General features: G+C 33.1%; 1 protein-coding gene across 3 annotated transcripts in view; it reads right to left on the reverse strand.

The window, feature by feature from the left end:
- SLC16A7 (solute carrier family 16 member 7) overlaps positions 1-27437 on the reverse strand; it is a 191582-nt gene that overhangs the window by 78508 nt on the left and 85637 nt on the right. For 2 of the 3 annotated variants that reach the window (XM_031016541.3, XM_055359221.2), the window contains exon 3: positions 4870-5116. In XM_031016541.3, the coding sequence (XP_030872401.2) occupies positions 4870-5086 (217 nt within the window). In that variant the 5' untranslated portion in view covers positions 5087-5116. Of the gene's footprint in view, positions 1-4869; positions 5117-20428; positions 20576-27437 lie in introns of those variants that run through there. The other variant, XM_055359222.2, reaches the window with a different exon arrangement.

Here is a 27437-nt window from a genome sequence, read left to right on the forward strand (position 1 = left end):
TTATATTTAATTGGTCAGAACTAGTCACTTGGCCTCAGCCTAAGGGGAGGAAAGCTGGGAAATATAGAGGAGTGCATGGATGCATGGTGAGCATAATAGTTTCTGCCACACTGTGCCATATTTCATAGAAAGCTTTAGTAATATTTATGCCTACGGATGAAAAAAAGAGTCTAACATGGCATAGATATAAAAAGTCCACAGCCTACTTGCACAGGGCTGTCAAAGTGTACCTGGTACTTTTTGCTTTTTATAAATCTAAGATGAAAGCTCTACCTATCTCAAACACAGGAATGGAATGACTTTCTTTTTTTATTGCTGCTAAGATATTGCACAGTATGAATTATTTTAATAGCCTCCCTCATTCTGCAAAATATTAGGGCACAATGTAGAATAATATAATGAGCTTATTTAAAATTTTAAGAGAATAGAAAAATACATATTGTATATTATGACCACCAACCTGCTATGTTAAAGCCTTTTGCTTCTCGGCCTCCAGTAAAATAAGCTCAGTGTTCTAATGTTCAATCCCCATGTAAAGTAGTTCATCACAAAACTATCACCCTTCCTTTAGCACAATTGGCCATCACTATTCACATAAAACAGAAAAATAAGTTACCATGGAGACAAAGCCAATTCTTCTCCCCAGAATGGCTGATTCTTCCAAGTCAGAATAGATTTTTACCAGAAAAGTCATATAAAGTACTCACAGAAACTGGCAGTCCAAATCTGTCACCAGTAACTGTAGAGGTAACCATGTATAGATTATCATTCAATAGAATACAAAAACAAATATTGCACTAAAAGATAATCCTATGTAATCACTATTTACAAAATAAAACCCTATGTCCTTCTAAACAGTGTAGAAAGTTTAAATTATGTTTTCTACCTCTACTTAGTGCTTTATTAATGGGGTGACCACACTGTTTGACCTATTTGCTAAAATTTGCTAGACCTCCAGGAGAACATATGGACATCCAGATGGGTTGCTGTAATGTGATGCCATTATTCTAAGGATGAAGTAAGGTATAAACACAATTTGCATTCTTTTCCATCCTTCCTGCGAACCTTTCATTAGTTTCATTTTTAATTCAGACATCAGAAGGGAAGATAATACCTTGCTACCAAAGCCCAGATGCCAACTAATTACTACAAGAGACTCCAGTCCTGACATCACAGGCCAGGCCTCTGAACATGCTCCATCTTACTCAGTGACCCCACAGTAGTGATTAATAGGTTGACTGCTAAGCCCTAACGAATGTGTCAGATCTTAGGTGTTCTCTAGGCTAACGCAATTAGCATTGTGTTGAACAGAAGATTTCAGCTACTTGCTAGAGAGACTCATTATACTTCATAGTAAACTATGTCTTTTCACCTTTGCTCTCCAAATTTTTTTTATAATCATCAACCTAAAAGGCTCCTATAAATATATTTCACATAGTGTAAGAAAATTTAAGTATTTTAAAATCAAATAGTGATTTTCTTCTACAACAGTGAACCCCTGTGTTGTATATAAAGTGAAGTTGTTTTCAGAGATGCTTGTTAAAATGCAAGTTTCTGAACTCTAACAACAGAAATCCTGATAAAAGGGGATTTGGGATAAGGCCTAGGACTTCATTTTTAACAAGACTCACGACTCAGAAGCAAAGCATTCTGTAGACCACACTTGAAGAAAGACTGCAATGTGAGTAACAGGACTAATACCTGTGTCTTAGATTAACTGACTATATCAGACTTTTTGTTCTAAATAGTTACTATGTTTCTGAAAAAAAATTATCTGCATCCACATTAAGAAAATTATTTCCACATTAGATTATAATTTTAAATGTGCCAATTATTTTTGGTTAAAAGATTAGAAACTAATTATCAGGATAAGACATAGATGTTATTTCCAACAAACTATGTAAACGTGTAAGATCTATATTCAACAGTGAACATGACAGGTAAAAGCATTTTCATCCACTAGACAACGTGCCTAGAATTGTGTTTCCAGTTTTAAAAGAAGGACCAAAGGTGAGCAGAATTTCTGCAATTCCTGACTTTTCTCTATGGCCAGAGATGAAACATTTGCATGTTTTAGCCCCGATAATGGAGGACTTTAGGCAATATTCCAGGTACTTACTTGGATCTCACCTAGATATTGCCTTCATCAATTACTAAATACCAAGAATCTGTATGTATCTAGCACTGCTTTCACAAAACAAGCATCTATAAAATCCCTGTTAATATTTAACTTAGACATATTTTATTCATCTATCACCCTAAAAATTTTGAGGCAGCTTTTTCCAAATTTATAACTATTTTAACAAACTACCATTTTCTTCATGAATTTCAGAAGAGTTCTTTTGTGCTTTTAAAAAATTATACCATATATATTAAAATAGAAAAATAAGTATGAATAAAATAAAAACATTTATTGTAGTAAATACAGTATATTTACTTTTTATAATTTCGTATTGAGATTTAGTGGTTTGAGAAAGTTAATTATGCCATTGTTCATTCTAATGTTCCTTTTAGATCCAGCCAGATGGTGGAGGGCTGTCATAGGCAAGTCTATAAACACATGCTTCTTTTGTTCAATGGAGAATATTGAGATACCAGGCTCTGACTAGGACTGGCTAGATGTTATGTAGTTCTGTTTCTTCCTTTGGGAAGGCTGTATTTCCCAGCATCCATGGCCCCTAACTCTGGGTAGGGCAGTATAAGAGTTCTGATCAATAGAATATGTACAGAAATAATGTTTATTCCTCCCAGGCATACCCCCTAAAATAGTCCATATGATCTTCCATGCTGTCTGCCTTTACTATTTGTCCAGCAGATGGAGCAGATTTAGGGAACAACATACAAAGCCTTAGGTGATGGAATAGCCACCTTTTGAAACATTGCTTCAGAAAGAAATAACCTGTATTGTTTTAAGTCATCGAGACTCTGAGGTCTGAAAACTAACAGAGAATGTAAATTAAGATTTGGCTTAATTAAAACAGTATATAAAATTTTGTCCTACTGATGAGTTAGTCAACTATCTGCTCAATAAGGAATTATGACTATGTAAGACCTGAAGTTCAAATTCAATGGACTTATATTAATTCACTAGAAGAGACTGTTTCAATTGTATTTAAGAGGCAAGAAAACCCTCTACATATCTTAATATTAGCACGTTTTGGAGCTGAAATCAAGACGACTGTGTGCTGCTCTAGCAAAACATTATTAAACAACACCTGTCCCACAGGATACAGGAATATCTACTCTACAATACCTACTGTTTCTATGGTCACAAGAAATAACATTCTTACAATCTATAAAGCAACTGTCCAAAGGAGATTCACAGAATGTGTGTTAGAAGTAGAATTTTCCATTGACATGCCCAAATAGTATTTAAAGGATACCTTTTGATACTGGAAGAAAAATGCATGTTTAACCTAACCAAATGAATAAGGGAAACATATGCTGTATTAATATAAAGTCACTATATATAAAAAGTAGAAAACACATTCCAACACCAACACACATAAACACACACACACACACAGGGAATTATTTCAGGATCAATTGTTTACCTTCGTAGTACAACAAAAAGATAATGTCCTAAAGAATAATTATTATGTCACTGAACAAATGACATTGGTGGAGGTGGTACACAAGCCACTGAGCTGAAGTAGAAAGAATTGAATCAGGTTTATAGAAGGCCTGGGCCAGATCTGGCTTTGTCACTCTCTAGATGTAAAGAGAAAGTTATGAGAAAGTCAGAGACCACAGGTGTTAAATGCTAGGAGTTACAGTCTCTGTTTACTACTAACAAGTTGTTTGACTTGGGAGAGCTATTGTATATATTTCTCAGCTATAGAATAAAGAGAAGATAATACTTATTTCACGGATCATTATGAGGATTAAGTCATATCACACATATTAAGTACTTGGGCCTTGGGTGAAAGTAAATATTACTAAATACTGGATATTATAGTAATGTTATATCTTCATGACTAAGAGCCATATTATCCTTACTTGAAAAATAAGAAATCACAGAAGATAATTGATATAATTTCTTTAAATGACTATAGTCTGAGTCTATATCTATCCCTTAAAGTCAAATATCCACTTGAAAAATAAAAACGCTAAAAGACATATTTTAAGTAATGACTTTCAAAAAATTCTACAAGAGAGTCTGGTCTGCTATTGAGATTGATTTACAGAAAATAGGTAACATAATAAGGCACCAATAATTCCAAATTTGTAACATTTAGAAGTGGGATGGTACTTTGATTTATTCATTATCTTTCATGACTAATACCCTCATTTGAACATAGAATGCAATAAGATAATTTCCAAGCAACAATTTAAGTTAAAAAGATGTCCTATTTAATGAGCCTTATAGAGATAAATAATTATTTCAGTCACACAAATTTGAATGGGTCTAGAGTGTACATGTTAACCCTTCATTTTTGCAGCTTAAAGTGATGTACTTTCTGGGCTTATAAACTGTCAGCAACTTAAATTTTCTTCTCATTCAGAAGAAAGCATTTCTACCAGAGGTAGCGATTGTGAAAAATGACATCAGCAATATGTTGTGGACTTTATTTCAAACTAAATGAAGTAGCCTCACTTAGAAATTCCATAATTTAGTAAATCTTGCTTTGTGCTTACAAATTCTTATTCAAACAAATCCTCCATTAAGACCCAATTCAAAGCAAATAGCTTAAGATGCTGAATCACTAAAATCATTGAAATTTCAGTTCTAATTATACTTTTGATTGGTTTTAAGTGACTATAACATAAAAACAGGGTTTTAATATACCAAGACACTCCATGTAAAACATTGTGACATGGAGAAATTATTTTCTTAATTCAGGATTCTATTTATTGCAAGAAGCTTACCTCCTGCGTACATAACAGCCAGCATAATGGATGAAATCCATGCTATTTCACTGTAGGTAGTGTGGAATATTTGCTGAATTTCTTTGAAGAATACGGTGACAGCTTTGGGGAATGCATAGGAAAATCCAATGGAGATAAAAGCTGCTGCAACCACAATCCAACCCCATCCTCCATCTGGAGGTGGATGCACAGGTGGGGCACTTGGCGTTGGTGGCATTTCTGCTCCTCTAATGGAAATTCAAGTAACCTATATTAAAAAAAATGAAATAACAGTTTAAATTTTATTTCCCCTTTTGTTTACCACTCTTGATAGTCACTAAAATAGTACTTTCTAGTTAAAACTATAATATGATTTTTCATGAATATTTTTCACACTCTTGTACTCAGAAAATTACCAGAAAATGTACAAAAACAATCGATGCAAGTTATATACCTTTGATTATTGTGGGCTAAATATTTAAATAATTTAATTTGATTATTGAAACAAAAATTACTCAAAGTGAAGTTAAGAATTTAGATCTGAACTGAAGTACCATTTTACATTATACATCAGTCATAGCTCTAAGATAGATCTCATACATATTCTACTTCAATCACCAGTTGTTTTAACCTCATTAATTGATACTTTTGGTCTCATTTTTCCTTCCTGTTTAAGGCTAAGCCAAGGAACGAAATGATGGATGCAAAGCCTTTTGACATGATCTACTGGCTTTTTTTATTGCTTTCTGTTGTCTACGCTTTTTGATGACTGTAGAGATAATTCTAACTCACTTTTTTCTTTTTCTTTTTTTTTTCTTTTTTCTTTTTTTTTTTTTTTTTGAGACAGAGTCTCACTCTGTGGCCCAGGTTGGAGTGCAGTGGCATGATATTGGCTCACTGGAACCTGTGCCTCCCAGGTTCAAGCGATCCTCTTGCCTCAGCCCCTAGTAACTGGGATTACAGGCAGGCGCCACCATGCCCGGCTAATTTTTGTATTTTTAGTAGAGATGGGGTTTCGTCATGTTGGCCAAGCTGGTCTCGAACTCCTGACCTCAGATGATCCACCCACCTCAGCCTCCCAAAGTGTTGGGATTATGGGTGTGAGCCACCGCATCCAGCCCCTACTATTTTTAAAAAATAAAAATTACATATTTAAGGTATGAAACATGTTTTGCTATACATATTCATAGCAAAATGATTACTACAGTCAACCTAATTAACATAACACTGGCCTCATAGAGTTACCACTTTTCTTTTTTGTGCTCAGAACACCTGAAATCTATTCTGTTGGCAAATTACCAGTATACTATACAGTATTACTAACTATACTCACCCAGTAGTTCAAGGCTGCAGTGAGCTCTGATGGAGCCACTGCACTCCATCCTGGGTGACAGAGACAGGCCCTATCCCTAAAATGTTTTTTAATTAAAGTAAAATAGCTAAATAAGACTTTTAATTGCCACAATGATTTGTACAGAAAATATCTCCTTTTTAAACTTTTTTTATAAATATATTTTACATGTCTTCTTCACATACTCATACATCAAAAAATTAGCTTTTTTATATATTTGCTTGTATCTATTATATATTTATGGGGTACAATGTGATGTTTTATGTTTATTTTTTAAAAAGCAGTCTCAAATTACTCTTTTATAGGAAGTAGAGGTATAAATGATAAATGCACCTACCATTCTATTAGACAACGTAGGTAAAACAAATTTTAAAAATTGTTAAATGGTATGAAAAAGGCAAATCCTTTTGATTTTTCCAAGAAATTACAATAAAGTAAAATTTAAAGTTATTCCTGACTAAATACACACATATAAAATATGGCTTTGGATACAGTGGCATTAATTTGATGGAATAGTTTCAAGAGTTCAAATTACTTATCTTATTGAATTAATGCACGATACTCAAAGTAACCTATAATGTAATCTTATAGGTATACAAAAATGGATAAGGGGATCTCACTCAATAAATACTGTGTACTTATTATGCTAAATAAATGCTTTTTATTTTCAGTAAGTATTTATTCAGTTTAGTTTCAATAAAAGCCTTTTAAGGTATTTTTTCTGTTTTTTAAATGTGACAAATTTCAGAGATATTAAGAAGCCTGACCTAAGTAAAATAGGAATAGCAGTGACGATTTCACTAATCACTGCTGACTCTACAGATAATATAAATAGAATTAGAAATAAGACTACTGAGTGATGTAATTTAGGGAGAAAAAAAAGCAAGCAAAAAAATCCTCGGCATTTTTATTACATCCTCTCTGCATATCCGTAGCATTCTTTTTATTGATCAAAATGGTCATAGGCATCTGCTTTTCAAAAAATGAATAAAATAACTTGAAAGATTTTTTTATAGGTATACATTTGTATGTCAGAAGCCTACCAAAAAATGTCATGGAAACTATAGTGACAAGGTCAAATGAAAGGCTTTAACCACAAACAATTAATGCACATAATGTAGATCCTAGTCAATCACAGTAATTGGGGCAAAGCCACTTCTATAAGTTAATGTTGTGCAGATGCTAAAATTGCTAAAATCAACACCAAATACCACACCTCTCAACAATTATTTTGAGATGGTTTGTATGTCTTCAGCATGTGTACAGCTTGCTTCTGTAATCATTTTTGCTTTCTTAGAAACATAAAAGTTTTCTGTCTTCTATCTATCTATTCATCTATTAATTGGAAGATAGGTTTATTTCTCCTTGGTCATCAGTTAACCTAACATGATGAGTTTACAGCACATGTGCATTGGAAATAGTATCTTTGAAGATGTATAATATTTAAGGAAAAAAGAAAAGGAAATAAATATTGTAGGTATTAGTGAAACCAGTTGAAAATAGCAAATGATCTTTGAAAGTTGTCTAAAGAATCTGAATCTATATATTACTAAATTTTATTACTATATTTTAAAGTACCTATTTTATTGCTTGAAAATTAAAAAAAGAAACCCTAGAAGAATACTGAGGAAATACTGAAGGACATTTATGTGGTAAACTACTCTTTGTTGTATAATCAGCGTGTAAAAACAGTTATGGGGCTTAAAGTCCTCACTCTGCAGTTTTCCTGCTTGCATAAAGAAAACTAAACCATCTTTTATTACTAATTCTTGAGTTTAAACTATTGTAGTTTTTATCATATCTGCTATAGTAAACATTCAGAAATACAACTGGATGATTTATTTTTCACTCACTTCAAAGATCATAAATAACATTTCTAAGTAATCTTAAACCCATATTTTAAAATAATAATATCAATACAAATATTATAATTTGTTAATATTCAAATCATGTTATAAATATGGGATTTCCATTTTACAGACAGGAAACTATGCCCATAGGAAAGTAAAGAGGTGTCTGCAGACTCACACAATAAATAGGTGTCAACACTAATATAAATTCTATGAATTAGAATTTTCCCAGCATTTAAATATGCCCCCCTTAAGAAATGTATCACTCTTATATTAAAATAATTTGAACTTATAGACCCTTTAAAAGCATTCTACTTGGTTTGCTCCTATACAAAGAATAAAATAGAAGACAGAATGTACACACATACACACACACACACACACACACACACATATATACAATTCTATTTTCTAAAGTTCTAGTTTATTATGAAATTGTAAATTTAAGCCTATTTTCCTTTACATGGTTTCATCTTGTGGCATGAAAATTAAGCATAAGAGCTTCAAATGCTACGAATACTGGCTCCATCATTTACTCTGTAACACTTAGTAAAGTAATAAAACCGAGTCTGTGGTTTCATCTGTAAAAACAGGATAATAACTATATTTAGTTTACAAGGTAATTAAGAGCATTGACAGAAGACTACATGTAAATGGCATGACTAATACGTACTAGACAAATTTACCTATCATTATCCTAATTTTTCTTAAAATTATACATAAAATGAAGATGAGTGAAGATCTTAAAATTACATTTTGGAAGAGAAAAATATATATGTGGCTTTCCAAATTACATGTCTTTTATTACATTTAATGTAGAAGCTATAACTTTTAAAAGCCAAATCTTAAAGTGAAATTTGCATGACGATCTCATCTTGAGTGTCAAAAAAAATTGCATGGAGTACCTACCTCACAAGAGTAATATAAGAATTAAATGAAATAATGTATGCTTGCCTCAGATTAGTCATCTGTACATAGTTAAGTGTTCAATAAATCATAGTTGGGGCTGAATGTGAAATCCTCCAGAGTTTCTCTAAAAATATGAAATAATTTTAGGATCTTCAGAAAATAGCAATAGCCATTTTTAATCTAAACACCTCTGTGTGTTCCTCTCTGACCACATCACTCTTTCTCTACCAAAAGGCAACAACTATCCCGAATTGTATGATGGCTTTTAACTTAATTTTATTTATACTTTTACCATATATGTACGTGTGTATATGTATATGTGTATGTGTTCCTAAATTTATATGTAATACATAAACTAAATATATTGTATTTTATATAAAATTTGTATTACCTAAAATATATATAGATCAGAGTCAAAATTAAATTCTTAATAATTAATAATTAAATAATTATTTAATACAATTATTAATATTTCAAATATATATTAAATTGTATATGTTATATGCATGTAATAATATGCATATGACATATATAATCTTGGAAACAGTTTTTAAATTTAATATTATAATTTTAGATTCAGACATGATGCACATAGACTTATAAATCTGATGTCACAGAGTACAGTTGATTCTCATTATTCATGGAAGCTGTGTTCTGTAAAGTCACCATGAACACTGAATTACCAAATGCTGAACCGCTGCACATAGCAGAAAAACAAGGATAGGTTTCTGTGAGACTCTGATCACATTTTCATCAACCAATCAATACAAAACCTTGTTTTACGTGTGTTTCTGTTTAAAGACACCTTACTTAATACATATTGCTGATTCACTGACATTGAACTTACAGCGAATAGCGCTGTAACTCATGTCTGGATGAAGCTTATCTAACACAAGTATTTTTTCTATAAAACACTTCACAGTTTTCTTGTACTGAGGAATGCTAGAAAGCACTTCAGCATTACTCTTAGGGACCATTTTAAACAGCAAGATCACCAGCAAAAAGCACAAAATGTGAAAAACATGGTATTAGACTATAAAAAGAATACTGGTTTACAGTATGAGAGAAAACTAAAACCAGAAGGCAGGGTCTTGCCTTGTTTGACTTCAGCTGGGAATGTAAGTGTTGCATAACAAATTTTTTTGCTGTTCTGTGCATGTCAGCAAATGACTTCAAAAGTGCTGTGAATCACAAATTTCTGTGGATATGCAAATTTACAAATATGGAACCACTCATAATAAGGATTGACCATATGTCATTTCTGAATATACATGTGTATGTATCTATATCTATATGTAACCCATAACTATGTATAGAGATTTGGACTGTCTCCAGTTAGATGTCATTATACTCCTATGAACATTCCTGTACTTTCCTCTCTTGGGGCATTTGTGCAAATAATTCTTCAGAGATACTGGACAGGAATTACAGAAGATTTATTGTAGAAATTTACACTGAAACCAGCAGTGCATAAGAGTTCTCCTTGTCACATATCCTGACCAATGCATAATTTTAAAATTTTTTCTAATGCAGTAGACATGAAAAAATTCATTGTGGTTTTATTTGCATTCTGTGATTACTAATAATTTTGAGTATCTTTTCATGTAGTTAGAGCCATTCTGTTCTTTAAATATCAGTTCTTTTATTTTACTAGTTATGCTTACACCAAAGGAAAAAAGCTTCCAACTTGTCCTTCTAAAATTTGGAAGTTTAGGCATCATATTTATACTTCAGTAATTACCCTACATATTTAAAATAAATTTTCACTTAAAGATTAAAATCAGTAACTATTTATCATTTGCCAAAGATATAAATACTAATTAGTAATTTAAAATTAAAAAATAAAAAAATACGTAAAGAAAAACATGCAAATCACCCACAATCCTAACACTAGAGTAAACTATGTAAACATACTGGTGAATACTCTGCTATAGCTTCAGTTATACATGTTTACATAATACATTTTATCCAATTGAAAATGACAACAATTTTAAGTTATATCAAAATTATGTGTATAAATATATACTAAAAGAAAACAACTTCTAACTCATTAAGTATTGCTAAATATTTTCACAATCGGATTATGATTCTTCTGAATCACTTTTTGAATCACAGTTTGCAATAGCTGTGTCTTCTTACACAATATCCTCCTCTGGCCTATAAAGAGCATCCATGGTTTGGCATTTCTACAGAGTACTCCATTACCGTCTCTAGGAATTTCTTTCAAGCTGCTTATGCCATTTTAAATTTTGACACTGATGTTCTTCATCTTACCAGAAAATATCAACAGAAGATATTCAGTGAACAACAGAACTTATATTCCTTCCTCTAATGGTCCACAAACGGTTTATTGACTGAAATATCAAAAGACTGAAACTGTACAATCATGATCAGAATTAATAGGCCTAGGCCATGACTCTGCCATTCCTGCCACCTTAGCAACAATGATCATAAGATTCCATCCAGTGTAAGACATCTTCACTTCAAAGATGTTAAAATGTGAAATACGTGCTTCTTAGAATTGAAGAAACAACAAATGCAGTAAATATTTACCTGTATCTATGTATATTCAATGTGTGTATATATTTATGTATATAAATTTAATAAAAATGTGCTATATAGAAGTACAGTTCTAAGATTTGAATATCTCATTTATTTGGATTTCTTTAAAATCATAAATAGTTGCATAATCAGTTTTAACAATATTTCCCTAGTTAATATTCTACAAATTATTTCATAAAAATTCAGGACTGTTTAGATTCTTATCTCAATATTATAAGCTATTGTAATAAGTACTTTTCTTATAGTTCTGATTTCAATTTGAATCGTAGGAAAACATAGATTTTTCCTCCAAATTCCTGATTCTCCCAATGAATAATTTGGAAACATCTACAATATTGTTGCCTTCAAATAACATTTCTACTGATTTATTTACTACCCATCTTTCCCATCAGAGTCTAAGATAACAAGTCAATTATTGTATCCCAAGTTCTCAGTATAGTTATTAGCATATAATAGGGTAAATAAAAGATAAATTGATCAATAAATAGCTATAAATATTTGAAATTGGAAAAAGAAAACATTTCACCCATTATGCCATCCGCTGTCATTTTATCTCTGTAAGTATGAAGTTTCAGGTTTTGTTTTACAACAAAGATAAAGAGAAATAAACCAAAATAAAATGTTAGGCCCATATATGTTTGTTTGAGGCAGACTTTTTTTTTTTTTTCAACAGTCTTTTCTAGACAGGGGCAGCAATATCAAGGCAAATGCTGGTAGCAATTATGGTATAAGTGCCTGAGACGAGGTTGGCTTTAGATAACATCCTAAATGAAAAGTAAAGGAAAGGAATATTTGCTAAATATATCTTGACTACAGTATATACAAGTAAATGATGAGGCCACCATCCAAATTCAGAAAAGGACTAAAAAAAGGAAGCATCAGAAAAACTGAAAGAAGTAAAAATGGATAGTAATAGCATATACTACCAGCCCTTTCCTTCAACTCTTCCCATTTTTCTATCTCAAACTCACATACACATGTGCACCCACGTGCGTGTGCACATGCATACACACAACTACATATCCTCCTCTAAGTATCAATCATATCCCCAGACATATTTTAATGCACAAATGTTCTTTCGTTAATGATTCTGAATGACAATAGGTGACCTGCACATCAGCCTTCCATAGATAATAAACTGTTTCACATTTCTCTACATTCTGGCCTGAAGGAATATCACCTAGGAATTCTGATTTATATTCCCTATTAAATTCATGTTTTTCTAATGTACTGTATGTTCATTTTCTGAATTGTCAACTACTTAAATTGTTCCTGCTTTGTTATAAAAGTGAAGCTATTTTCTCAGATGCTACACAAATCATTCCTTTCAAAAGTTTCTTTGCCTTTAAATAGAAAATATATGATTAAGCGTTTTTCCTCCTTAATCTTTTCTGTTTTGTATTACTTTTTTTCCATAGTTCATCAATTTATTTCTCATTTATATGATATTTTACTCTCTGTTTTCAGCATATTTCCTTGATTTGAATGATAACTATGGGTTCCAGGGTGCAAGGCACCACTCACATACTTCTTCATTTTCTTATCTACTACTTATTTTGTTTTTCTTCATATAAAATGACATCTTATGATCTCTTAACTGATCCATCAGAAAACAGACCCAGAACCAATCAATTCCAAAAATTCCAATTCCAACACTGTCATCTCTTCCTCATTAGTGACTCTTGAGTTGACCAATTGTCAAGATTCAAGTCATACACACTCTGGCTTCATGCCTTTTTTTCCTATGCCCAATTCTGTAATATTTTAATACAATTTATATCTGTTGTGTCTTATTTATTTTAATAAGCACAGCTTGTAAGCACAGCCAAGAAAAACAGAGTTAAAAGTATAGTTTTACGTGTTGATAGATGTCCACTTGAACAGATTTCTTTGTATTATATGTGGAATCTTTAAGCCTAGTCACTATACTTTGAAGAGTGATATTTGAAGGCAATACAAAGGAAAAGAGGTAGAGTAGATTTTGGATTATCTAAAGAAACAGAAAACAAATTGTTACATGCATATTTGAATTCAATAAGCCTAATTAGAGCCACTGCCTTTAAATCACCTCAATAAATTTTGAACATCTTTTAATAATTAGCAAAATTGAATATATCTTTGTCAATATAATAATAGAACTAAGATATGACTAAAATGACCAAACATGCGCATGAGAAAAAATTAAAATAAAAAGTATAAGATTAAAAAAATTAGGTTTTGTTAAAAAAAACAGTAGATTACAAGCCTATGATTATAAGAAAGAAAATTCTTATTGGCATTCACTATCTGTCACTTAAATAATTACCTATACTCATTTAAATAATTTTCTCTAAAATTCAATTAAATAAATTAAATATCCACTGACAATGAAAATAAAAAATTAAAATATAAGTATTAGAAATACTGTCAATAATATACATGGCTTATAATAAGACAGACTGGGTTTTAGGAAGGAAACAAAAATTATTTTAGAGATCTTCTGATTTAGAATTCACACTTCCTAATCAAATCGGGGCGACAGAAAAATATGCTAAATCTCTAATCCATCCAATATCTTTGTTTCAATTTAAATATGGTGCTGAATATATAAAATTTAGTACCTAAGAGTTTGTTTTGTTTGGACCAAGGCTTTCTTTGCCTAGATCAAAACTAAGAAAATGTCAATACTTCCAATTAAATAACCAGTGTCTGCCTTATATCCAGGGCCACCTATTCTAAACTGCTGAACAAAGGCAACACAGCCACCAGGTCAAATGACGTTTCTATGAGAGGATGAAGAAAGTGTGATCTGCACGCCAAGTCCATGAGAAATGGAGGGTGGGGACTAGGAAGACGATGAGTAAAGAGGCTTAAAAGTCAGGGATAAACACTGAGAAATTCATAAGGATGGAACTAAAGGTCTAACTTGTGGTAGGAATGAAGAGTTCACACTAAATGGGTCTCCTGGGCCTGCGATTAGAGCAGTGAGAAGAGGCTCATACATCAGTTCTGGTCCTACCAGGAGGCTTCGGACCCATCGGTGGCTTTTTAAAGCTGGGTAATTCGAGAACAGCAGCTCCATCCCACCACAAGTAACCAGCTCATCCAAAGGTAGAAAACCTTTATATTTTGAGGAAATGTATTTTCTATCTATTTCCTCTGGCAGGGAGAACTTCCCTGGCTTCAAGGCAAAGCCTCAGAAGACAGCCTAAGGCATATCTAAAAACTAGGTTTTGATCTTTCAGTCTATGTGCTTAATTACACTCATAATTTATACAGGCTCCATGTGGCAGCCCTCCAAGAAAATAAAAAAAAATTAATATAATTTATACAGGCCAGCTTAGGGACCAGATAAAAGAGATCTTGACAAGTCCAAATTATATATGCTCACCAACATTTCTGTGAAATTTCACAGCACCTTAACATAATTGACCCATTTTCTTCCAGAAAGACTAACTCACATCCAGAGTTCCTTTCAACAAATGGGTAAATAATCCAGGAAGACTCTGTTTGACAGTTATATCTATATTAATCTATGTTACATCCTTTTCTTTACATATATTAAACTATCATCATATATTTCATATATATTTATGCAGATATATTTATACAATGCATTTACTAATCTTTAGTTTTAAAAATGAAAGGTAGTGTTTTAGTGGAAACATTAAAGATGAGGAAACATAGAAGCAGAGAATAGTATAGTTGTTTCCAGGTGACTAGAAGAGGAAAATGGAGAGGAATTAGTCAAAGAAACAAAGATAAAATTATGCAAGATGAATAGATCTTAGAGATCTACTGTACAGCATAGTACCTGTAGTTAACAATACTCTATTGTACACTTAAACCATGTGGTATGAGGGTAGATCTTATGCTGTGTTCTTTTCAAAATGTAACAATAATAAAGAAGGCAGGAGCAAACTTTTGGGTGTGGATATATTTAAGGCATATATTGCAGTGATGGTTTCATGGGTGTACACTTATCTCCAAACTAACCAGGCTGTACACATTATAGACAGCTTTTTGTATGTAAATCATACCCCATTAAAGTGGTTTTAAAGTTTTTTTAAAAAGGTAGTGTTTTAGAGTTTGTGTGTCTGACTACAAAGCCTGTAGAAAACCAACAATCCTTAAGCCAGTGAGAAGGCTTTCCTTCAATTTGGAAAAACCATTATTTAGAGGACTGCTTCCTGAAGTCCAAGTAGGCATAAAGCTTATTCCCCCTACAAAAGTAGCTTTAATTATTATAGCCAGAAGTTGGGCTTTGTCATCTGCTAATTTTGATCCTTAGTAATCACACACATGCCATATGATTTATGATTGGCTTTACCTGTAACAGGGTGCATAAAAATAAACAATGTTTTAGAGCTTTTTATTTTTCTAAAAATACAAATAATTTATTTTCATAATCCCATGAACTCCAAGGAACTGGTATTTTGAATCACGTTTCATAGATGAGGGCATAAAGGATCAGAATTGCAAAGTGACTTTTTTAAGTATAATGTCTAGTAGGTGACCAAATTGCTACCACAACTAGTATTTTTTTTCATTAGGGCCTTTGTTGCTGATTCCACTATAACACAACATGAAAGCTAACTTTTTCTGCATAAAATTATACTCCTTCGATTTTATTCCTCTGGGAATTTCCAGATTTCAGTTCTTGCGCATGTCCATTCTCATGGTCTTGTTCATCAGAATTTATATTCTTATCTTTGGAATTCAAAAACTACAACTATCCTTCAAAGTCTTTTGAAATTCATCATCTTTCCAGCTTATCTACACCTGTGCTGTCCATAATGTTTTTGAGTGTATAGGCTCCAGTATAATATCACTGTTTACAAGAGTGACCTGCAAGTGTTTTTCAACAATTTATGTGGTGGGATGGACTGAAGCCCAATAACCTTGCCTTTTCTTTTAGAATCAATACGGGTTGATTAAACTATGGAGAAAAATATGTAAGACATAGGAGTAATGAAACTATTAGTGATGATCCATGGCTAGACTATAATATTTTATTCAAGACTCTTTCAGTCACATAAAATATTAGAATATTCCTTTATTTTGTGAATAATCTTTCTTCAGCTTTTGAAACCTAAACAAGCATGCCTCCATTCTATGAAGTCTTACCAATATTCCATGCTATCCAGAAGTTTATATTTCAAAATACAGTTTAGAAATAATGTACTCAGCAAACTAAGTCCCAAAATAATCAATAGTTCTTAGACTACTGGTTTCACTACAAATTCCTCTAGAAGCCCTACAGTTAAAGCATGAGTTTTTCTCTACATTCTACTTATAAAATGTTTATAAGTAGTAAGTTATATTATGTTTTCACCTAAATGAATTAATTTGTTCTCAAAGAATAATTGTCTGGTTTTTTAGCTATTTTCTTTTTTTATACAAAAGGATATAGCAACATCAAATTAACGTACAGTGTTTAAGTTTAGGTGACAACTCACCCAATTTTACAACAGAAATTAAATTGAACCAAATCTTTTCTTTCCCAACATGTAATTAAATTAAAATTGGACTCTAATCCCGAGAGGCTATGTTATTCTTCAAAGTGGACCATCTCTTAAATCCTATTGACTAATTTACTTTGACATCTAGACAAGAGAGATATCAATAGTTCATAGACCACAAAATGTCAGTAACACAAAACCTGTTTTTAGACTACACTATTGCGGTGGTTAAATGACTCTGAGAATGCTAACTGGCAATAAGGGTCAAACTAACTAAAAATGCTTTATAATGAGCAAGTTAGAAAAAAATAATATAAACCAGTATGTAATTATCTATGAAGAATTGGAAGTGCACCTCCCATACAAAACAATTCCCCTGATTTCTAATACAGGTTGAACATCCCCAAATCCAAAAATCAGAAAAATTATGCTTCAAAATCCAAAACTTTTTGAGTGCCTATTTGACATCACAAGTGAAAAATTCCACAGCTGACCTGGTTTCAAGCATTTCAGACAAGATATACTCAAACTGCAGAATTGTGTGTAAAAAGTTATAACAGGGTGAATGCCAGCTATGTCCATGTCTGGATCCCCAGAACTTGTAATATTACCTTATATGGCAAAAGAGTGTATAAATTAAGGCTGTTGAGAGAGAATCTTATCCTGGATTACCCAGGTGGGCCCTAAATGCAATCACATGTATCCTTATAACAAAAAGAGCCAGAGGGATTTCAGAGACACACACACAGAAAGGAAGACGCAGAGAGACATGTGATGTGAAGATGGAGGCCCAGCAGAAAGTGATGTGACCACAAGCCAAGGAATGCCAACTGCCACCAGAAGCTAGAAGAGGCATGGAACAGAGTCTCCCATAGAACCTTTTTAAGGAATGTGCTTCTTCACCTTGATGTCTAGAAATGTAAGAATATAGTTCTATTGTTTTAAGCCACCAAGTTTGTAGTAGTTTGCTACGACTGCCCCAGGAAACTAGTATAGTAGTAGTGGTGACTCATTTATAAAAGCCATTAACCAAGCAACTGCACTACAAAGATGTTTTTCTTGTAGGCACAATTGCACAGGTATGCAAAGACACATGATGTCCAGGGCAACATCATTTATCACTGTGGCAAACTGAAAGTCATTAGAAAATGTATAAATTGTACATTCATAAAAAGTGTTAATATCATATAACTATAAAATGAATAGGCAGATTTACATGCACTTATACAGCTAAAATGTTGTTAAAAGTGTAATAAATGAAAAAAAGTAAGATGTAGAACAGAATATAATTATTTTAAATTGTATACACAGAAAGACTACTTAGGTTGAGAAAAGAAAACTAGCTCAGAGCAATCTGAGCAACATGAGGTATCCAAAATTTATCAGGCCCAGAGAGACATGAGTATGAGACTTCAGTCAGCCCAGCCCCTCTTCCCCACCCATGGTGGAGGCAATTGTTCAAAGTAATTTTGTTCTTGACTAGCTGCTTCATTCATTATCTTCATGTTCTGGAGTTTGTCACACAAAACAAACAAACAAAAACAATATATAATCAATAGCTGATGTTATTTTAATGTAAATTTTTTTGTAAACAACTCAAGAACCCCCTCTTCTTTTAAAAATCCACTTGTAGACTGCCACTAATTGGAGTGTATATTCGGGGCAACTGAATCGATGCTCCAGAGCTGTAATCCGCAAGCTTGGTCCAAATAAACTTTCTATGTATATTAATTTTTCCTCAGCTTTTTCCTTTAGTGAGATAATGTACATATATTTACATATCTATACAAATTATGCCTTTGGAAAGTGACCATGTATGATTTATATATTTTGAAATCTTTATATATAATGAGTAAATCTTATGTTTCTATTAAAAACTTGCAAATACAAAAATGTTGAAATACAGAACTTTAGTATGCAAATATAAATATATTTCCTTACATGTTTACTTGGTTGTGAGTTGTACTTCTGTTCATATTAAATATAAAATTGTCTTATCCTTTTTTCTAATGATTTTCTCCTTGTAGCTAAATTTCTATCATACTTGAGGAAAGAGAAATCGATCCGTGCTTATAGATATTATCTAGTGTTTACAGAAGACCGGAATATGCCACCCCAAAATATGCCTCTTTAGCGTAAGGATTACTTTGAGCTGATTATTTTGAGAACCAGCAGACACACAAGAAGCTCTGAAAGTTAAGTCACCCTTTTTGTAAGGGAAATTTATATCTATAAAGGAAATTTCTATTTTTAGTGGTGTCTCCCTCTCTGCACCAGGAACAGAAGAACAACTAAATAACTAGAGACTTACCAAAAGAGAAGGCATGGACTTAATCTGTGTAACAAACCTTATCATTGTTTATCTGCTTTTTCTAGGCATCTCCACATAACTGGCCCTTCCCACACTCTTCTTTCTTTTTATCAGTGGACAATGGTATTAAAGCCTGAATTCAAATCCACCTCCTTGAGATTTACTCATTTTTCTGGGTATCTCACAAGTATAATGATGTACATACTTTAATAAACTTCTTTTTGTTTTCCTCTTGTTAATCTGCACTTAGTTACTGGGGTCACAGCTAAGAACTCAGAAAATATAGAAAGAAAATTATTTTTTTCTTCCCTTACATGGGAAGCCTGAACAGTGCTGAACAGTGCTCCCCTCCTGAAAAGGGGAGTCAGCCCAAACTTTTAAATATGATTTTCATGTCCTTTAGGGAAAAATTTATCTGAGAGTTTTACATGTTACCATGTATGCAGTCTTTTCTTCTCTCTCAGAGTCATGGCTTAGGGAAATTACGTATATGGCTCTACAGTGAAAGAGGATGATAACAATCATTGTGTGTATATCCCGTTTTGTTTTTGTTTTTCTCCTTCTAAAGTTTTAAAGCCACAGAATCCTTTCTAGGAATGAAATCTTACTCAGAATCCTGCTATGCAAACCAGCTACTCTGGTTTATGGGGTTGGAAGCGTCATAGAGAGCCTGGAATTCCACTTATCAGCATCCCCTGACTCCTGAAATGGTCCCTGGTTCTTCCTAGAAAGTTTAGAATTCCTTAGAGCATAGCTGGGAAGCCACTTATAATACTTTTCTCACCTTTCAACTTAGGGAAAAAAACAGAATTATATTTAAGAGATTTTGGATCCTCCATTTTGCATTAGTCTCCAAAGATTCTCTGGTGTTTTGGTTATTTTCTCAATTTGAAAGCATTAGATCATTAACTGGCACTACAGAAGAGGAGTTAAAGAAAAATTCCTGGATACTTCTAGGAAGATTACATGGCCAAAGAATACCTTTCTGACTTTTATATTAAAATGCCCATTTTAAAAAATCAAATAAAAAAAACCCCACAGGATCTCCTGATATCAATGATGAGATTCAGAAAGATGTTAGAATCCCTAAAGTTTCTAAAAAATACAGTATCACTGAGGCAGGATTAAGAACAGTACCACAGCAAGGTGAACCAACCTGGCGACAGGTGTTGAGAAACATGGTCTTCCATTTCACCAAGACATAAGTTTCCCTGATCTATGGACTCCTCTCCCCACCTGAGGCAGAAGTTTCCTTGTGAACCATTGCTCTTTTTAGAATCCTGAACATACTTAGTTCCATCTATGACATATCTCTTTGTCACTCAACACTTTGTCAGCTATAGTCTCAGGATTCTATGACCCCTTCCCCTAGCTCACTTGAGTAATCATAATATGGGAAAGCTAATCTAAATGCCAACTCTGAGAAGCGGTTGCATATATTACTGTCATTCACTTGATAAACTATTATATATACATTAAATAATGATTAGGAAAGCTACATAATACAAAGGGAAGTATTTATTATATAATTTTTAGTTTAAAAATAGTGATATAAACCTGTATGATAGCATAATTCCAAATATGTGATAAAAGACACATGTCAAAAATACATAAACATAGGCTATAGAATTAGGATAAGGATTGCAGAAAAAATTATAATTCCTTAATTATATTAAGTTGGTATAATGCCACTATAATGGCATAATATATAAAGTACTTAAATTAATATTACACATTTACTTATTTGCCCTAATTTTGATTTTTATGTCTGCTTTGAAAAATAGGTTGCTTTTAACTAGTCCACAACTGATTCAAATATAGTTTTTGTAAGGAAATACAATGAAACTGGAAGCTGTATTTTATTTACAGATCTTACCTACATTGTTTTAAGTTTCTCCTTTTTTGTTTTATATTGATTTGTCTTTAGTCATACCTAAATGAAATTATGAGACTCCTGCATAATTGTAAAGAGGATACTCACAGTCACCACACAAAAATTTAGATATAAATAACATTTGCTGATTACCAATTGCATATATATATATATAGAACATTGCTGCCACCTGTTATGGTACAGGTAAGTATCAATAAGCAAGACACTTAACAATTTAATATGCATTTTCACATAATACTATCTTTTAGCTATTGTCTTCATTTGGCAGGCAATGAAAATAAAGTTCGAAGATGTCAAATATCTTGTTCAAAGTCTTAAAGTCTACCGCAGTATTCGTCCTACTCTAGAACTATGTTTTTAATGAATTAAAAGCCACACACTTCCTACCAACTTACTATCTTTCATTCACGAACTCCTTAAAGTGGTCATATTGCCACTCCTTCTCCACCCTCTTGTATTTTGCTTGTTCTAATAATGGCTTTCCTCGTGGTCACTTGCCTGGGTTTTCTGCCTCCACCATTCCAGCTATGTGCTTCCCCAATGACTTCAGGAGACACTCAATTAGTTGGTAATTGTCAAAACAAGAAGAGGAAATGAAAGCTGGAACCCACAGAATATTAACTATCCACTGAAGTCAGAAAATAATACCAATAATCAGGATTATGGAAGAGCCATGTTGAAGGAAAGGACTGTAGAATTCATAGGAACTTAATAAAGTTACCAGGTCTTTCTTCTACCATACACTTATGAGTGAATTGAATTGGTAGATTTTATTTTTGTTAATACTTATTTGTCCCCTACTCATACTTGTCATATTTCTCTGTAGGCAAAGTATAGCCCCCATCCATTGACTTTAGGTTTGGACATGTGACTTCCTTTTGCCAATGGAATGTAAGTCAATGCAGTGTAGGCCATGTCCAAGAGTATGTTTAAAATGTGTTTGCATGTTTTGCCTTTACAGCAGTCCTTGCTTTCCAAAATAAGAACATGTCCCTTTAGCCTGGATCCCAGAAAATAAGAAAATGTTTGACGGTTAGCTGAGCCCCTCAGAACCAACCAGAGCCACAGCTGACCCATAGTGCCTAAGCAGCATGGGCAAGAAATAAATATCTGTTATTGTAAGCCCTAAGAGATTGCAGTTGTTTGACAGAATAGCAAAATCTGAGCTAGGGTGCATAAAACAAAATCCTGAGAAACACATTGGCTTCAAGGATGGGCAGCCAATAGTGAGGAATCTGTTAGAAGAAGTTAGAAAAATGGCAAGTTATGTTAAACAGTAACAAAATATTTGGTAAAACTTTTCCCTGATATCATCAAATGCAGAAAATGTACACAATGTATTTGGGGCTCTGGGAAAAGAGGTTTGGAGATGTTGCTGCTTGCATGAGTTGGTGGTAATTAGCTACATTTAGAAGGTTACTATGGAAGCAATAAGGCCATAATAGCAGGATAGCAGGGACAAAAATAGGAAAAGGGGTAGGTGTTACAGGACTTGCAGGATTGAAAGATATTTTCTGCCCCCACCCCCTACTTAGCTTTAGCCTGGTAAAAGATTCTCAAGTTAAGACACTCAGGACAAGTAAAAACAAGGTCACTAAGCCAAGGAAAAGATCAAACCAAGAGTATGACTTTAGCATTTTTTTTTAGTTTATATCATTTTATTAATATATTTCTTAAATTAACAAGTAAAAATTACATATATTTATGATGTAAAATGTTTTGCTATATGTATACATTCTGAAATGACTACATCAAGGTATTTAACATACATAGCACCTCACATACTTATTTTCTGTGATGAGAACACTTAAAATCTACTCTCAGCAATTTTCAAATATATAATATATTGTTATTAACTGCAGTCACCATGATGTATAATAAATTTCTTGAACTTATTCCTCCTAACAGAAATTTTGCTTAGCATCTCTTAAAATCTTTTTAAAGGATTAAGTCAGACACCAGTAAGTCTTTTCAGTTTAAAAAAATAGTTGGGAATGTAGCAGGGAAAAGAGATCAATGGTGTGGTCTCATGCAGGTCTGATAAACTTGAATTTTCTATAATGAAGTATACAGAGAGAGGCATGTCTTTTATAAAGAACCGATGGTACTATTATTTGTATTAACTGGAACTAAATGATCTTTTTAATGTTTTTAAGAGTATTATATTGCAAAACATGCTACTAACCTGGATATGGAAAGGAAAAGCGACTGTTGGAAATGTAAAATGACCAAGTGATTAAGATGACTCAATATCCAGTAACTTGCTTTATGTGATGTGCAAAAATATAACCCTATGTGGTATTTAAAAACATATATCACAGTAAATGTCACTAAAGTGTTGTAACGTTTTGGCCAAGTGACAATAATACTGGATCTTAGTTTCTTTATTTGTAAAAAACACAGTGCAGAACTTAGTATTCTGAGTCCCTCTGAGCTCCCATACTTTGATTCTATGACACTAAAATAGTTCTCTTATCGGCTGTCTTAGCATGTAAAACACAAATTTCTTCCCTGCTCTAAGAAAATGCTACTGCCATTCAAAATAAGTAAAAACATATGGACAGTGTTTTAACAACTTTTCCAAGCTCCTAAAAACTATGGCGACAGAACAGGGACCCTCCCCGGCAAAAAAAAAAAAAAAAGAAAAGTTCTTTTTGAAAGAATCATTTGAAGAAATTACATTATATAAGCAGACAGGGCCTGTGCTTAACAATTAAATAGTAGAGGCTCCCAAAGGCCAAGTCTTAGTTCCTTAAGACTGCTTAGAATTTTATTATATTCTCAAATCACAACTTAGTTTCCATAAAAGTTATGATATGAGATCCTCAGAGAATCTGGTATATGTTTAAATAGTTTTTCATTCATGAAGATTAAATTATTAAAATTTTTTATGCCATTTAACAAAATACGTTCCTATAAAACTGGTACAATTTAGCTCAATATTGCAAATAAATCACATGAAGATTTTTTTCACAGACAGAATGAAAATAGAACCTTGTATATTGTATATTCAAATATAAAAGAACTAATATTTCAATTCATAAACTATGTATGTTATTTAGTTCCCTGTATTTGCCCAGTTCATATACTCTTAAAGCAAACATTTATACTATACGACTAGCAGGTGGGAATCATGTCAACCATATGTTGTTGGATAAAAATATCATGATCAATAGCATTTATATAGCCACAAAATATGTCATAAATAATGCATAATAGTTGACTATTTACAGACAGTCCAAAATGTATTTCCTTTTTTGAGCTTCTATACACATTTTATAACACTGGCATCAGTGAGGTCTATTCACCACCAGCATTTCCTATAAAGGATCAAAAAAACCCATTAATGTAAGAGGCAAAGCTGAAATAGATCATTTCCATCGCATTCTTTAAACATCAAGATTCACTATGAAAATCCTCTCCAAGGAAATGTCACATTAAATCACAGAATTCACAACTTCAAGTCCTTATATTTAGAATTTGTTATTGTTACATAATAAACACTAAATACTGATAATGAAGTTGGTGCTGAATGGAATAAAAATGATCCCATAGTTAAATATAACCTAAATGAAAGCTATAGGAGCTGCTAAAATCAGTTTGTTGGATCCTGCTTGTCACTTATGGAAGATGACCGGAAAGAACCATCATCCTAAATACAGAGAAAAGAAAAACTTCTCTTTTTCTTTTCCCCATACCTTCCTGTACTAGTCAAGATTGTGAGTCTTCCCTAAAACACATCAACAAGCACACACAGTCCTCTGGGGATTGATGGCATACCTGTACCACACCAAATTAGAAGTAACAAAATTATTAGGAACATTTTGTCTTTACTCATTGTGTCCATTTTTCTTCCCCCTTTGCCTCCCCCTAAAGACCTGTAGGCTGGCCTCTTCCAGGTTTGGTGACAATAGGGAATAAAATATATCAATAATGCCAGGCATCAACTTGATACTAATTTAATTTCTCAAATTTTAAATTATTTTATTGTTTAATTTTGTTTCCACCTTGACCTTTCCTCCTATATCTGGGTATCTGCCCATCATCCTAGACTAGAGATTTCCCTGCCTGACTGGGTTCCACTCTGCCCCAGTCTACACACTCATGTTTGCTCTGATTTTGCTGCAGTGTGGAAAAGTAGCTCTGTGTTCCTTGTCCTAACACTTCTTCGATACACCTTCACTCTCCACCAGAGACACTATGTTTTTCTGACCTTTGGTTTACCAACCCCATTCACTCCAGCCTGAGGGACAGCCCACCAGCAGCTGAGTGGGGAGCACCAGGTTGCTGTCCTTCCTACCCTGCTCACTAGAAGGACAACATTTCAAACCTGGGAACAGCAGGAAGGAGATTTCTACCTTCTATCAGAAAACCTTCCCTTTCTTTTCTGTCCTAGGGGAAAAGGAGTCCCTCTCATGCTAATCCATTTACTTATGATTTTTAATGAAGTCTTTTGTCTTTCTAAAGGATTTGGTGTCAGTAATTTTCACACTTTATTTTTATCAATCTTTTCTAGTTATTTTCTTAGCCTACAAAATGTGTATATTTCTCTGAGCCTAGAAAAAGTAGGAAAAATGTCCTCTTTTAGAGTTGCCTTTATCTTGAGCCACCACTAAATTTCTTTCATCTTGTTTACTTCAAAGTTTCATGCAAGAGTCACGTTTCCTTGTAAACTCTACTATCTCACCACATTGGCATTGTGAATTTCTTGCACTGGGCCTTTCTCTTAATAAATTCTGACTGAATAAATTCTTTCCTAAAGATGAGCTATAGCTTTCTAATCTCCAAAGCCACTGAACCTCATCTAATTACAATTTTTAATGGTATGTAATACTATTCAGTTGTACCTTGTACTTGAGATTTTGCAGTCCTTGGCTTCTCTCTTACTATATCACTATTCTTTCTTCAATGGCTACTTTTCCTCATTAGGTCCAACATATGTGGGTTCTCATAAAGGTTAAATTGTTGGCTCTTTTCTCTTTACATACCCCCCATTATATTATCTATCTCTATAGATTCAGTTACCACTTTTATTCATGGTGTGTTCCAATTCTCTACCTCTTGCAGTAATCTTTTTCCTAAATTTAAATTCTTCATTTATTGCTACTTCCTAGATATTTTCAAATGGGCACCCCACTGAAATGTTACATTTTTGAGTTTGTACATTGTAGGAACAGTTCCTAAGCTGAAAAACCCCAAGTCCTTTCTTTAATAAGTAATTCCCTTTAATAGCTCTTGAATGCATCTTCTTTTTTTCATTTCTCTCTTGATCATCATGGTTCATGTGCTTTTCACCTCACACATGGACAACTGTAATAGTCCCCTAAAGGACTGTCTCACTTTCAGTTTCCCAACCTTGCCTCCCATATCTCTCCACACTTCTGGCCTCTCTCCAACACATCCTAGCATGATTAATCTCTCAACAGTACTTCTCAGATTGGGTCACTCCTCCATCGTCAATAGAAGACATACCAAAATTTGACTACCTTAAATCTTTCTTGCCCATTTTTCATAATTTCATACATTTTATTCAAATTGCATAACACTCTATCAGAAGACACCTGTCTCACAGGATGTTGACAGGTATTACATGGAAATGATTGGTAGATTTGAGAAATTTTCTGTTAAATGTTATATTTATTTCACAATTTCTCAACATCTTCATTATGTCAATATGCAATTATTTTTTCAAGACAGAGTTTCGCTCTTGTTGCCCAGGCTAGAGTGCAATGTCATGATCTCAGCTCACCGCATCCTCCGCCTCCCAGGTTCAAGTGATTCTCCTGCCTCAGCCTCCTGAGTAGCTGGGATTACAGGCGCCCACCACCACGCCTGGCTAATTTTGTATTTTTAGTAGAGACAGGATTTCTCCATGTTGGTTAGGCTGGTCTCGAACTCTCGACCTCAGGTGATCCCACCTTGGCCTCCCAAAGTGTGGGATTACAGGCGTGAGCTACCATGACTGGCCGCAATTTGTTTTACTTAGACAATATAGAACTCCTAGACTTGCTTTCATGTACAAAGTTTTTTTTTTCTCAAGAAAATCCATTTTCCCTCCATTTACCTGACCTATTTGCATTGTCACATGATGAAATCACACCTATCCTTCCACACAAATAGGTGGCACCATTTAAAATAAAACTGAATTATTTATAATCATTTCTAAGAAAGGAAAATCTCCCTTCTCTAAATTCTCAATTAATATTTGATTATACCATACTACATTTCATTTTTGAAATTATTCATGTCTCTTTCCAAATCTAAACTGTAA

This window comes from Gorilla gorilla, chromosome 10 (assembly GCF_029281585.2).
Source record: "Gorilla gorilla gorilla isolate KB3781 chromosome 10, NHGRI_mGorGor1-v2.1_pri, whole genome shotgun sequence".
Taxonomy (NCBI): Eukaryota; Metazoa; Chordata; class Mammalia; order Primates; family Hominidae; genus Gorilla; species Gorilla gorilla.